A 14,589-nucleotide genomic window follows, 5' to 3' on the forward strand; every position below is an offset into this window, starting at 1 on the left:
AAATGCTGGTTTAATTTCTTTTGCTTTAAAATCAGACGAAACAAAAGAATTGCAACTTTATTCCAATTTCAAATCGTTGTAATTTAAACCATTTGAAATTGGAATAAAGTTGCAATTGAAGTAGTTAGTACTACAGGTAGGACCGTGGGTTTTATGAGGATATGGAGACAACTCTTCCTATAAAGCCATTGACGCTGACTTCCGTTTTTGGGTGTTTTACCTAAACCAAATGCATTTATTATTATATCATTAATGTATCCAACTTAATTTAAAACTGAATATTTCCATAGTACAAAGTACCTACAACAAACTGTATTTTTGCAAGCGAATAATAAGCAAAGATTTTGATTAATTTGTATAAGATGTGAAAAATCTAAGAGAAGATCTTGAATTTCGTACGTCCGTGCGAAGCCTATATTATAATAATACTATTACTTATTCTGTGCCTATATCAGGCAGTGACTTCATTGAATATATAGACTCAAAAATAAATGCTTAGGTAACATGGTTTTTCAATTTATTTTTAATTACGTTAATAACATATATTAGGTATCTTAATAATTCGCGAAAAGGAACAATCATACAAGGCATATCTTATAATAATTGCATATTTAATTTCTTCAAAAACATAAACTATAACGATTTTTGATAGTAGATTTATAAAAGCTACAAATTATTGCAGCAGTTTAGCTTTCATAATAAATTTGACACAATTCTCCTAACTATATTAATATTTCATTTACATTTCAGCTATGTGAACACAACGTTTATCATAATTGTCATACAAATTACGTGTATATACGTACATTTATATAGCATTTCTAATGCTAAAAAAACGAAGTATAGTTATGATTATTATCGTCACGAATTCACGATGTCTTCCATAAATAATCGGGAATCTTTGTTTATTTATACTATAAGTTAAAATTAATGCTCTTCGTTCAGGCGTGATTTAAACTTTACAGTAAGGATGAGTGCCAAATGTACTCCATCAAGTACAAATATTTGTTATCTGGTTTTTTCACCTTTTTAAAAAAAATGGATACTACTAAACTAACTAAGGGTGGAATACCACCCTAAAACACTAATCATGGTATGTACTTCGTGTAGTACATTCGGCAGAACTACAGCTGTTTGAAAAATACTTACACCTTAACTAGGAGTTTGGTGAAAAATCTGTATGAAAACATCTGCTAATGATTGGTAATCCTTATAATAATATAAAATATAAACTCAATTTGCACTTATCACTATCACATCCTTAATTAAATTTTAACTGTTTTTAGGGTTCCGTACCCAACGGGTAAAACGGGACCCTATTACTAAGACTCCGCTGTCCGTCCGTCCGTCCGTCCGTCCGTCCGTCCGTCCGTCTGTCACCAGGCTGTATCTCACGAACCGTGATCGCTAGACAGTTGAAATTTTCACAGATGATGTATTTCTGTTGCCGCTATAACAACAAATACTAAAAACAGAATAAAATAAAGATTTATGTGGGGCTCCCATACAACAAACGTGATTTTTGACCGAAGTTAAGCAATGTCGGGCGGGGTCAGTACTTGGATGGGTGACCGTTTTTTTTTCTGCCGTTTTTTGCATTATGGTACGGAACCCTTCGTGCGCGAGTCCGACTCGCACTTGCCCGGTTTTTTTACATTATATTTTACATCTGTTACGGCCATGAACATATTTATTTCACTGACATATTCATGAAATCTCACAAACTTAAACTTAGAATAATATTTAAGACTTCCTGTTTATTATTGCTTTTTTACCTTAGCTAATCTTACATTTTATGTTACATCCTAAATCTATTTCAATTTATATTGTTCAACGTTCAACTTCATTGGAATTGATCATTTTCCACACTTGTATCTTGTATCACAAAATATTCATTTGCGAATCATCATTCGATCAGCGTTATCACTATTATTTAGTCAGTCAGTATCCTTTTTGTTTGTTCTTAACTTTAACACTTTTTATCTTTTAAATCCTGTAATTATCCTTAATGAGTTTAATTAACAGTTGTATTGTGACTATTAATCACATTTTTCTGTATTAAAAAAAATATTTGTACCATCTCTCCCATATTTATTCATCATTACGTCTATTAAAGTCGAAATAGTACTGTTGAAGCTATTATTCCCCCAAATTCATTACTTTAAATGTTTACACCAGCCTTGTTATCACTTTAATAAAGTTTCACTTAGTCACCTCACTTATCCTATAACTCCCTTAATCATTCAGTCCTAAGTCTCAACGGATCTAAGCACGGTAGGTCGCTATTGAAACACTCCGTCTTATGGAACAGTTTTAACGGCACTTCTTTGACTTTAACCGCGGGTTTAGGTTGCGGTTTGTGGTTGACTACGACGGGGACTATTTTCCGACGTCCGATCTGTTCGGCGCCCGCTTCGGCCGCCTCGAGGGCCGTCTCTACGTCGATGAGGGCGTGGTTGCGGCATTCTAGGAGAGCCGCCAGCTGGAGAGAGATACGAAAGTTTAATGTACTTCATCATGTCAGCCGATATGCACTGTTGTATATAAGCGTTTCCGATGGTATTTTATAACCATCAAATTCGATGATCCGGCCACGACATCTCGGGATCGAGTTATATGTGGGATTGTACAGAATACCCACCTTGAGTATCCTCTGCAGCGGCGCCGCGACCCTGGGCGACGGGTGGGGCAGCTCGCGGGCGAGCGCGGCGGCGGCGGGCGGGAGCTGCGCGCGCAGCAGCCCGAGCGCGGCGAGCGAGCGCGCCACGTCGGCGCCCTCCGCCACGCCCGACGACCCCGAGTCCGAGCCCGTGGCGTAGCCCTGCTGCTCGAGCGCCCACTCGCTGGAGTACGTGGACATACTTTTTGGGATTTAGTATATGTAGTGGGGTTACAGGGGTTTTCATAATTCAAATCAGGTGTACGGTACTTTATAGGAAACTTTTTTGAACAAAAACATAACTATTTACCGAAATCGGACAACACGACACGTGAAACAAATTTGCAATGGTCAAGAATTAAAAAAATAGAACTTCCTCGTTTTTATAAGTCGATAAGCGCAAATTTTATATTCCAAATACTATCATAATCACCCTCCTTACATAACATTTTTATATTAAAATGGACAAATTGGATATTTGGAGCAATCAGACTGTCATTTTTGTATCTAAGATATCAAAACCAGATCTATTAAATTAAGGGCACAGACGACTTTAACTACTAGACGGAGTACAAATAATCAAACTCACGACACAATAACGATCCCATATAAATTTAATATGCTAAGCTATTATAGTACGAAATAGTGTAGAATACTATTCAGTTGTGCTGCTTGAATCGTAGCAATTTCCTAATAAAATTGCATGTATGTGTGATGAGCTTGGGCTCTTTGTAAACGCTTCATAATGCGGTGTCTGTAATCTGTGGTAAAGGACGACTCACTCTTGGTCTTTATCCTGAACGGGCGGCGGCTGTGGGCGTGGGTGCTGCAACGGACTCCGCAAGTGCAGAGCGAGCGCGCAAGCGTAAGACGCTGACAACCGCGGCGGCCGCATCAAAGCGGATAGGACCACGCCTGAATCCGCGTCCATTACTGACAAATCAAATGAAATCGTTTACATTTAAAAAATAAACAATGAATTAAAGTCAAGGAGAAAACCGTCTATCAGGTAAGACAAGCTTTTCCGTCCCTTCCAACTCTTGCGTTTGTACCTACACATACTCCACTTACAGACAGTGAATGATTTTATATTTTGTTTTTGATATACTTACGCGTGGCCTTCATAGCTATCAGAATGGCGACGACGACGTAGTGTACGTTGGGCAGCATGGGCCCGTCCGCGAACAGGAAGCCCCACAGCTGCGGCAGCTCCGCGCGCGGGAACTCGCGCCCGAAGAGCAGCCGTAGCCATCGACTACAAAAAATATTCAATTTTTACGTAACTATATCTAATGCCTCAGTAACCACTATCATTCCCCCAATTGAGGAATCACAAAAAAAGTTATGTTAAATTTTTTGACATGGTATGGTTATGACAATACCTATAAAAACAACTAAATAAGAGAAATTAACTTACATTCCAAACAGCTCCATAGAAATATTACATTGAACTAAATGCGTGGCTAGTTCGTTGTCTAGCGGCGTTAAACATTCTTCTCGCACCTTGTCCAGGTATCTTACTACTTCGTTCGGGTTCTGAAATTTAAAATAGGATGAGATATATAAACGAAAGATGATAGAAGAACACAGCAAGGACAGTGTAGTACGTTCAGCAGTCATCCTTAGTGTGAAAACTGCCAGCGATAATGGGTATTTAATTTGTACTTGTAGAAGTACACAGGAACTTAAGCCAGTGTTTTTCAAAATTTGTGGGTCACAAAGCCTCTACAATGGCGTCCAAGAAGCCCGCAAAGCCTTATTATATTACAAAAGTAATTTTATTCATGCCCAGGTTATCACGTCATAAAAAAACAGAAATAGTTGGAAATATTGAATTGTGAACAAGTAACGATTAAAACTCACATGGATGACTTTAGAGACAGGCAGACGACCGCAGGACGAAGGCACCACGTCGCCCGTCGTGTAGAACTTCTCCAGACCTTTCATCACCGCGCTGAACATCATGCTGGGAAATTATTTTTTAGCTTTTAAGCTAACGGAATTTTGTAGAAAATTATTCGAGATTTAATAACACGACGCAAGGCTTCATTTGATCTGTCAATGGATCGGAATAAAATGAGTAAAAACCATCAAGTCGTAAATCGTATCTGATATTTCTACTAGAAATTGTCTAGTTTTCGTAAAATTAGGTAGAAATATTCAAGCCCGGTTCAGGCGTGAGTATGTCTCTCACCATGTAGTTTATATTAAAAAAGGCGTTAAAACTTCAGCGGAATTCTTCTTTATGAACACATATAGTTAACCCGTTCGATTACATATTATTACACTTCGAAATGATTGTTTCTCCCATGTAGGTATTTTATTTTCGACACAGTAGTATTTTTGCAATGTTAGTACCTGATCTTAATATAATAAGATAGGATCTATTTTGAACTTACTAGCTGTCATGTTCCAAATATTCTTCTTCCAGGATGTATCTTAATGTATTACTGAAAATAAAAATACACCATTACTATATACTATACTTATTGCAAGAGTTACAACTGCATTGGTTAAATAGCTGTGGTTATAATACTACATTTGTAATTGTAAGATTAATTTTTAATGTCACGTTTTATTTAAAAGATGCCGATAAAATCGGAGATTAATATTAAGTACTTTATGTAGTACATTCGGCTGTTGTTCTTCTTGTGACGTTTAAAAGACATGTTTGAACGGTTACCGGTTACAAAAAAGTTTATTGGTATAATTGACGGCCTCCTAGCTTAGTCGGTAGTGACCCTGCCTGCCTACGAAGCAGGAGGTCCCGGGTTCGAATCCTGGCAAGGGCATTTATTTGTGTGTTTATCATTATCACAAATATTTGTTCCTGAGTTATGGATGTTTTCTATGTACATAAGTATTTATATATATCGTCGTCTAGTACCCACAACACAAGCCTTATTGAGCTTACCGTGGGACCAGGTCGATCTGTGTAAAATTGTCCTACAATATTTATTTATTTTTATTTAATTGGGAGCACGAACGAGGCTATGGTTATGATATTAGACCTAGGCGTGATGTTTACAATGTTTGTTACTTTTGTCCGCATCATTATTAACTTTTTTTACAAACAGCTCTTTAACACGCCTTATGCCTTATTGGTATCCAGACTTGAAATTACTCGCAGTGACGCTAGCTGATGTGCAGAAAAACGATAACCTTCATCAAACGTTTCAGCCGCAGTAAACAAAATACGTGATTTGTGGTGAAGAGCCACTATCCAATACACTTCGCATTGCGGTCACGTACGGAACCTGACACGTTACAATGTATTTCCTATACAGTAGCACTAATTGCATTTATTACTAAAGTCGTCTTTTTTACCCACGTCATGATGTCAAAGCCAAAGGATAAGTTGCAATGCAATTTTAGTAAACTAGGTCATACATCACATATGTGATGAAAAATTATTAATATTTTAGATTATCACCAGTCTTTCATGACTATATAAAATTTAAGTCCTATTGAATGCTCTGCGGAATTTTTGTGCCGGTATCTTCTCGAGTCAAAGGTGTAAAGTAAGATAAAGCCGATTGTAGTCCTTTTTCACATTCACAAACCTATTGGAATACGCCTAAATTGAGGAATTACCAAATTTACCTTGTCTTTACTTGAAATAGAAGCTTGTAAAACATACGTAAGGTTTCTGGGTGCGTGTGTCCTGTCTCTATGCAGTTCCAGCAACAGTGGGGCCAGCACCTCGTGCATGCCCTGACGGTAGCCCACGTAGGCGTGAGAGCGCGCCCAAAAGAATAATACTTGCACCTGCATGGAAAGAACCGCGTTTGTACACATAATCATTATTTTTACCTTATCCGACGTTTGACCTTGCTTTGCTGGGCCGTCAGTCATCGGTGACCACAGGCACCACAGCTGATGCAACCCAGTTGAAACTTCGGATAAGGTACTAGAGATTGCTATTAATATTTTTTGTCAACTGTATTATGATCTAAAAAAGCGAACACAGGTCACCTTAACCATTTTAAGTTGTTGGATAGGTGGATGGAAATAAACTAAATGATTTGGTTACACTTTTTAGCCAGGCCTTATCTTTTTTAACGTGTTTAGCTTCGATAGGATTACAAGTTTTTTTATAATTCGGTCTCCTGTGGACTTACCATCATGTCCTGAACGTCTTTATCTCTAAAGTAGAGCTCGTCAGGAAACGTCCTGACCACGTCTTGCAGTATCAACGCCTTCAGTTCGTTGTCACAAAAATGCTGGTTCCATGCGCTCTGGAACCAATATAAAATATGTAGCGTTTTATTTATTAATTTAAATTTGCGCAAATTATGATTATTGCACATTATTTTAACTAAACGAGTATATTTAACAGTAGTTCTTCCTGTTGTCCAGTTATTATATTTTGAGTGTCAGGTGACTGCGGTCGCCATTTTGTACTCCTACAAGTACACGGGGACTTACGAAGTTACGAGGTAAAAAATCAGTCCAGTCAAGGGGAACCATTTTCAGTCGCAAATAGCATTTTAAACGGACTTTCCGAAAGAAAGAGACATTATTTTTTTGGCAACTGTCACTTTTTCCAATCAAGAACTAGTAGTCTAGCAGCACAATCATTTCTATGCGGTCAAACTCGATCCTCCAATTAGATTGTTTATTCAGGTTTGACATAATAACATAGGTAAGTACCTAATGTGTTACTTATAATTTTATACCGCCGTATCTACATTTCCTAATTGTTGGCGCAACATAAGTACTCGTACGAAGACCGGTTGACGACACATGACGTCACACACATACGTCACGGCTCCCCGTTCCGCGTACCTACATGAGACTGCACCTTACAGCCGAAGCGGCGACACATATTTGTATAGATTTCCCAAAAACCTAAACGTTACTTGTATCTAGTTATTAAGTTAATAAAAAGAAGATAGTACTATCCTGGAGTTTATTCATTACCACAAGAGCTAAATTGAGGAGTACATCTAACACTAATTAATCATTTAATTTATCTAAACGAGGATGGCTTAATGATGCATAACCGGCTGGTTCGTCTCGATAACAGCTTAATAAACAAACACACATTAAAAAACCAGTTGTCTGCTGTTGTGATGGGGTCTCTATTGTCTCCCGTAAAGTTTTAAGTCATAAAGCCGTAAAGTTTGTATGATGATACAGATATTTGTTCCCGAGTCATGGTTGTTTTCTCTATGTATTTAAGTGTTTATATATTATATATATCGTTGTCTGAGTACCCACAACACAAGCCTTCTTGAGCTTACCGTGGGGCTTAGTCAATTTGTGTAAGAATGTCCCTATAATAATGTATTGTTTGTCCGCATTTTTATTAGTCATAATTTGGTTTTTCCCAGAAACGCGTAACTTCAGAACTAACCAACCTAACTAACCTAACCTATCTATAGGATAACTTTACGAGAATCCTGAAAAGTTAACGGTTTCAGAATTACGACTAGTGATAATCTGACAATCATTTGAATCATTACCAAGCGTGGCTCAATCCGCGATTTCGTCGCTTTGCTACAGGTAGCTAAACGTACATCCGTTCCACACCAATTTTGGTGGCTAGCCATAAGCCGCGCGTGGCGCTGTCGCCACCTAGCGGCCATATCTGTCCTGATCGTAACAGACGTGTTTTGTTAGAGAGCGAGTCTTCTGTACCTAGTACATACTATTATTTCTTCCGTGTCATTACATGACTTTCAATAATTATATCAAACAAAGGGATCCGGTTTTGACGTTAAGGATACTGGAACCTAATATATAATCCCAACCCGGATTTATATTGCTCGAAACCAACCCAAATGTAGTTTTGGTGTATTCAAATTGTAGGCATTTGTTTTGTCTATATTTTTAACTTTAGACACATGAGCACCTAAATCTGTGTCAACCAAACACAGTACAGCCGTATTGTGTGAACCAAATGCGGGTCTTACTGTTGATAGGGCCCATCCTCGCTCGTTCTGGGACTTGATAACTGCCAAGCATAAAACTTCATAACCTCGTAAGTCCCCGTGTACTTGTACAAGTACAAATTAAATTCGAATTTTTAACTCATATAGAAATAAAAGAAAGTTCCAAATTCAAATGCGCCAAAACTGCCTTGGGTATTACTTATTGAGGATAAATTATTAGCAAACATAGCTTGTGATAGTAAAATGACGTACCTCATCATTCTGCGACAGAGGGTCATCGCCGATGACGTTTCGAGGGTCCATCGACAGCTTGGACCTTATGTCATTGTAGAAGTTCCTATGAGTTTTCAGGCTGAAACCAGACACAATAGTGTTTTTCATTCAACTTTCCAACTTACATAGGGCAGAAAAAAGTTGTCTGTGTGTGTGTGTATTATGCCATGTCTTTTTCTTGCTGCTTCCCTTAGTCCCAGTTCTATCTGGGACTGAGCCTCCTTGTACGGCGGCGCCAGGACAACCTATCTTGAGTTGTCTTGGGGATAAGGTTATATTGGGGTTAAGTGGGGCTGGCCACATCTCACGTTACAGGGTACACTGACAAAAGATGGACTAAAATAACTGCATAATGGAAAGGGCCAACAGAGAAAAGTTCGAAAACTAGAAAGACGGTGGGTTGACTGCATAAACCATAAACTAAGGCAAAAACAGGGAAGCATGAAATAAGATGGAGGAGGCCTGAGAAGAAAAAAAAAACAATACATTAAAAATTTAATATGCTTTTTTCTGTGAAATATGAAATAAACAGCTATATGTATACCTGCCAGCAATATCTGCATTTGGCGGTGGCAGGGCATTCAGCAATATGGCCCACGCCAGGCTCCTTGGTCGCTGAAGCCTATGTTGAACGGCCGCCGCCTTCAGGCACTCTAAGCTCCATGCTGGCAATTGCAGACTGTAACAAGATATACAATTTTAAATTTATACTATTTACGAGTTCAGTGGTAGACAATGCCTTCAGGTGATGACGTGCCATCGGAAAGTATCCAAAATGCAAAATTTCCTCATTGAAAAATTTCGGATGTGATCAAAATTTTCTCATTCCAAAATTAAACTTTCCTAAATTTTCTATGAAATTTACTGAAATTTAAATTCTCACCTTCATGGGCCTCGAGGGTCTAAAAAATCCTCTAATGAAACAACCCTAGACAGTCTTCACATAGACATGTCCTATAATTCAATAACACAGCTAGATTAATTTAAAAGTTCGAAAAATAAATATCCTAAAATGGTCACTCACCAAAAAAGTTTGAGAACCCCTGATGTACAGGTCAGCGTCCAGTTATGTATTAAACAAAGAAAAACAGCTGATAACAAATCTGAGATATAACTTACTCATAATCCGACACCGTATTGTTGCTCGGCGACTGTGAACCGTCACCATTTTTGTGATCCTAAAGCAAAACAAATATCACATTAGCATAAATAATAACAATAAATACTGTAATTATCAGTGTTTCGACCTTACCATCATTCGTCCGGTATTTAAAACATTTTCACATCCATGAAAATAATTGGTAAGTAAACTTAGCTAAAAGTGTGAGGCAAGGATGTTAAATAACTAAATTTCTCAAGCATCCCATTCGTATCTTTAAAAATATTAAGATTTGATTCTCTTTTGTACAGTACATTTAATTCTTGCTTGACATTTGCTTGAATGACAAGTTGAGATGACAGCAACTACTACAACTAGTGATGTTATTAATTATAATAAACAATGCTGATTCAGTTATCGAAATATGCATAATCGATTGTTGTATACCACGGTAATCGTCAAGATTATTACTTGGAAAAAATACATAATATGAGAATACAAACAGGCAATAAACCAGAAATTAGTTTACACAATTAAGTAGGTAACGCTTAATTTTCTGTAAATCAACGAGAAACTTTAATATTGCAGGGTTCCATAAAATTCATCCGACATAAAAGAAAATAAGTTAGTCTTGCTGGCATAGGGTCGCCATATGGAAGAATTAAAAGTCCTGATAAAAATCCGGACATCACCCTAAAAATCCGGACATTTGTTGTAGCAGAGATTTGGCGTAACTTGAACGACGCCCCGGCGGCGCGCTGCGGGCCGATTTTTAAATTCCGACCGCTCGATTTCGTGTATTTCGTTTAATAATATCTCCACTACTAGGCCTTTAAATTCTACTAATAGAATTGAAAACGAGTGGTCAATACCACTCGATTCCAAATTTCTATCGCTCGTATTTCAAAAATTAGCACATCACCGTTTTCCACCGATTTTCGTGTGACGAAATCGAGCGATCGAAATTCAAAAATCGCCCCCCTGCTCTCTGCGGTGTACTGTATCGTGGATCTACTTTTCCCTTTCCCTTCGCCCGATCCCGTAGCCCCCTCCCCGGGCGTGCATTTTATTTTTATAAGGTCATTCCTAAAAATCCGGACACATGCCAAGTCCGGCCGCAATCCGGACAAAGGGTCAAAAATCCGGACATGTCCGGACAAATCCGGACGTATGGCAACCCTATGCTGGCATGATAATCACAAGAGCTACGAACATCTAAATTCGCAATTCGTCTATCTCAATTGCTTCCTAAAATACTGCAAGAGATAGAAGAGATCTAGGTGGGAATAACATAATACATAAATAAAAAATAAGATAATTGCGGTAGCCTACCCGACCACCTTCAATCTAACAGTAAAAAGTATAAAAAATCACGTGCAATATGCAACTTTATACAAGGTGACTGGAGCCTATAACATAATTACCTATGAGATTTATAAATTATAAAATGTATCTTATTACGTGTACGTACATTGGTGTTTTTTTTCTTCATCCAAAATAAAGAGAAGAAAATCATAGTGCAGTCTAAGTAAAGTTCATAAATGTATCGATAAAAAGATCGATTTTTGCTGATGAAAAAGGTAAAAGACTAAATTTTATCAAAATATTTTAATAACTAGGTAAGCTTTATTATTCATTATTTTTTTAATCGTTGGACTTTTTATACGAACGCAAACCATATATAGGGACTATTTAACCTAGTCAAATAATTATAAAAATGGCGAAAATGATGATTTGTTTCATACAAATCAAAAGTTTTCATAAATATGGTCAGCCACGGGTACGGCCGATGTCAAATTTGTCTTTAGGATATCAGTAATTGCAACGATATAATTATAAGGAAAATAATGGCGAGAAGATAAAAAATAAAACGAGAAATTGGCAATAGTTTTCAATAATTCCATTTGTATTTGCAAAAAGTACTTGTAAAAATCCATACGGCTATGACAATATTTTCGCAGAATAAAAAAAGGATAAAAAAAACAGCGTCCTATAATTCTGCACAAAGTTGTCTTGGCGTCTCCGCCCAAAGATGGCCAACACTAGTTGCATCACAAAGACATAACAAAACGCAGAAATGTTTCTCTTATTTAACTACATCCGAAAATGGCATCATTTGTAAAGGAAAATGGCAAGAATTAAAAAAAAAAGATATTAATTCATGAATTATATTTTTTAAATTATTTATAAAAGCAATTGCTACTTATGTTATGATCGAGCTATTATATTATTTTGTTAGGCGTTTTGTTCGCACGGCTTCCAAACCTACGTAACAAAGATCTATGGATGGCTATGGATCTCTTTCTCTCTATACGTATTTAGTTAACGAACGCGCTTTACGGAATTTTGTGATATATGCCGCCGAGATATCAATCTGTTCCTTTTATTTTAGTCTTCAGTGATATGTTTCTAATGTGATGCCCGTTCTGCTATCGATCTCAGTCTCTGAGCTGGATAGGGGCGAATTAACCGTTACGATGGGTCCGTGCCGAGCGACATCGCAAGCGCCATCGGAACTTCGATGACCGTCTGCGACATCGCGAGCCATGATCGCGAACCTGCCGCTGTTGTTCGCCAAAGGCAACCCGACGGGGCTGTCGACGGTGACGGCGGAGGAGCTGGAGCGGTTCATCACATTCATGGTGGCGTGTTCGTGGGGTCGGGACACGGCGAAGGATATCCGCCAGCCGCCGTGGTGGCCTGCGGACGTCGCGTTCTCGCACCCGTTCGTGCGGCCGGCCGTCGTGCCTGACGACTGGGAGGGCAGGCTGAAGAATCTGGTGAAACGATGCTACGACTACCACAAGAGTGCGTTCCTGCTGGTGTTCTCCGCGCAGCTGGCGCGCTACCCGCGCCGCCGCCTGCGCTACGTGGACAACCGTGACCGCACCACGTCGCTGTACTACCGGCCCAACGGCCGCCTGCTCGTCACCTTCCGCAACGAGAACATGTTCTACGACCGCCCGAAGAACCTTGACTCTGCCGAGCCTCAGGTCAAATCCGATATCTATCTCTGTGATAATTGTGACAGTCATTTTGACAATGTTGAGATATTAAGAGCCCATGAGAGACTCTGCAACAATGAGGAGGTGCCGACTAGTTCTGAACCCATCGGAAGGCTACCGGAATTTCTTTCCGCTCTAAAACTCAAACCGCAGGGTGAGAAAGTAGAAACTACATCCAGAGATGTGGATGGGGACAGCCGTCAAAGAAATGCCAGATCAGCCGCAAACATTGATCGGGGACCTCCGTACCCATTTTCCTCGTTAGCCTACTTGAAAAATGCGAAAACGAATGTGAACCTAGACAAAAGCTACTCACGAGAAAGAATTGAACGATACTGCTGCACATCTACACCATTGAACAACAAGCCGTCAGCTCTAAAGAGCAAAAACCAACAGTTTCCAATCAGGTACAGACGGCCAATAGACTATTGGCAGAGGCGGCACGTTTTTCCCTACCAGCGAAACAAGGATGTACTAGATCTGAAAGGACAGCTACTGCTATTAAAATGTAAGCCAATCAGCGTAAATGTTGACAGGATGTCACTCGAGAGCATGAACGAGTACATTGACAATCTCCGGAAGGAGGCAGAGAGCAAAAAGTCCCAAACTGAGGACAAGGATATAGTGTTTGTGGACGGAGATGATCAGCCTACAGATCCGCTGAAGCGTGATGAGTGTGAAGTTATTGATTTGTGTTCGGACGATGAGTCGCCGGTGAATGAGAATGTTGATCCGCGCGCGGGCGTGGCGTGCGTGGTTCGTGGCGGGGCAGTGTTGCGGCGCACGGCGGCGACTGCGGCGCCCCTGGTCCTGCCCGCGGCGCCGTGCGGCGCTCGCCAGCGCCCGTTGCCGCTCACTCTGCCAGCAGTCTTGAGCCCAACGCACCCACATCCGCATCCTGTCATTCTCATCGCGCACACACTCAACAACATACAGACAATTTCCATCGATTGACTCATGTAATCGTTTATCCATAGTAGGTATAATTGCTATTATTTATTTCTTCATAATTAAATCAAATAATGAACTGTGGCTATTTTCATTTCAGAACAGCTATAAATTTTATTTATTCATTAAAGGCTTCGTAACACAGGCGCGTTTTGCGGGCGGCGCGTGAGCAGGGCGCGCCGCTTTTACATATAAAACGCTCACGCCGCGCTCACGCCCCGCCCGGAAAACGCGCCTGTGTGACGGAACCTTAATAATACTGCATAGCCAGGCGTGACACATGTAGCACAAAAATATTAATTTATATTTGATGAATTCTCTTAGGAGAGAGATCCTCAAGGTTGATGGGATTGTGCTGGATAAAGGTATCATCAAAATATGTGATACCTGGGTGAAAGTCTGTTGGATCCTATCCCTGGTGCTTGCCACAGCTTAGCAAGCAATGCAATAGTGATACTAATATGAGCCCTATATGAGGCAAGCAGGATTATGATGAAAAGACCTGAATATTCTAGTTGTGAAGGCACAGCAAAATTGTCTACTAAAATGCCAAGCAGCCAGGTGATCATGCTAGATAGAGGGATTTATGGTTTGGCAAATTCATGAAAATCTTGTTCCCTAGTGACCCAAGACACTAATATGAGCCATATCTGAGTCACAGCTAGGTATACGATGGGAACAGCTGAACAGCTGCACAAAAAATATATC

At 39.4% G+C, this 14,589-nt stretch overlaps 2 protein-coding genes across 2 annotated transcripts; one reads left to right on the forward strand and one right to left on the reverse strand.

The window, feature by feature from the left end:
- Window positions 1–2,065: 2,065 nt before the first annotated feature.
- Window positions 2,066–10,247, reverse strand: LOC134792372 (TBC1 domain family member 5). Its single transcript, XM_063763654.1, has 13 exons — window positions 10,082–10,247; window positions 9,949–10,007; window positions 9,374–9,508; window positions 8,809–8,908; window positions 6,781–6,897; window positions 6,300–6,427; window positions 5,059–5,109; window positions 4,523–4,625; window positions 4,077–4,195; window positions 3,772–3,914; window positions 3,442–3,592; window positions 2,642–2,861; window positions 2,066–2,482 (listed from the first exon to the last, which is right to left on the reverse strand). Exons 1-13 carry the CDS (start codon window positions 10,085–10,087, stop codon window positions 2,240–2,242), a joined length of 1,575 nt encoding a protein of 524 aa, XP_063619724.1. The 5' UTR covers window positions 10,088–10,247; the 3' UTR covers window positions 2,066–2,239.
- Window positions 10,248–12,192: 1,945 nt separating this feature from the next.
- LOC134792379 (uncharacterized) lies at window positions 12,193–13,961 on the forward strand. The gene has a single exon (XM_063763666.1). The coding sequence runs from the start codon at window positions 12,475–12,477 to the stop codon at window positions 13,885–13,887; it is 1,413 nt and encodes a 470-aa protein (XP_063619736.1). The 5' UTR covers window positions 12,193–12,474; the 3' UTR covers window positions 13,888–13,961.
- Window positions 13,962–14,589: the final 628 nt, after the last annotated feature.

This window comes from Cydia splendana, chromosome 7 (genome assembly GCF_910591565.1).
Source record: "Cydia splendana chromosome 7, ilCydSple1.2, whole genome shotgun sequence".
Lineage (NCBI taxonomy): Eukaryota > Metazoa > Arthropoda > Insecta > Lepidoptera > Tortricidae > Cydia > Cydia splendana.

Coding starts and splice junctions, on each gene's coding strand:
- LOC134792379 (XM_063763666.1), top strand. CDS start 12,475: ATGATCGCGAACCTGCCGCTGTTGTTCGCCAAAGGCAACCCGACGGGG.
- LOC134792372 (XM_063763654.1), bottom strand. Junction 6,428..6,780: donor AAGACGTTCAGGACATGATG/GTAAGTCCACAG, acceptor CTTTCCATGCAG/GTGCAAGTATTATTCTTTTG. Junction 3,915..4,076: donor TCTATGGAGCTGTTTGGAAT/GTAAGTTAATTT, acceptor TATTTTTTGTAG/TCGATGGCTACGGCTGCTCT.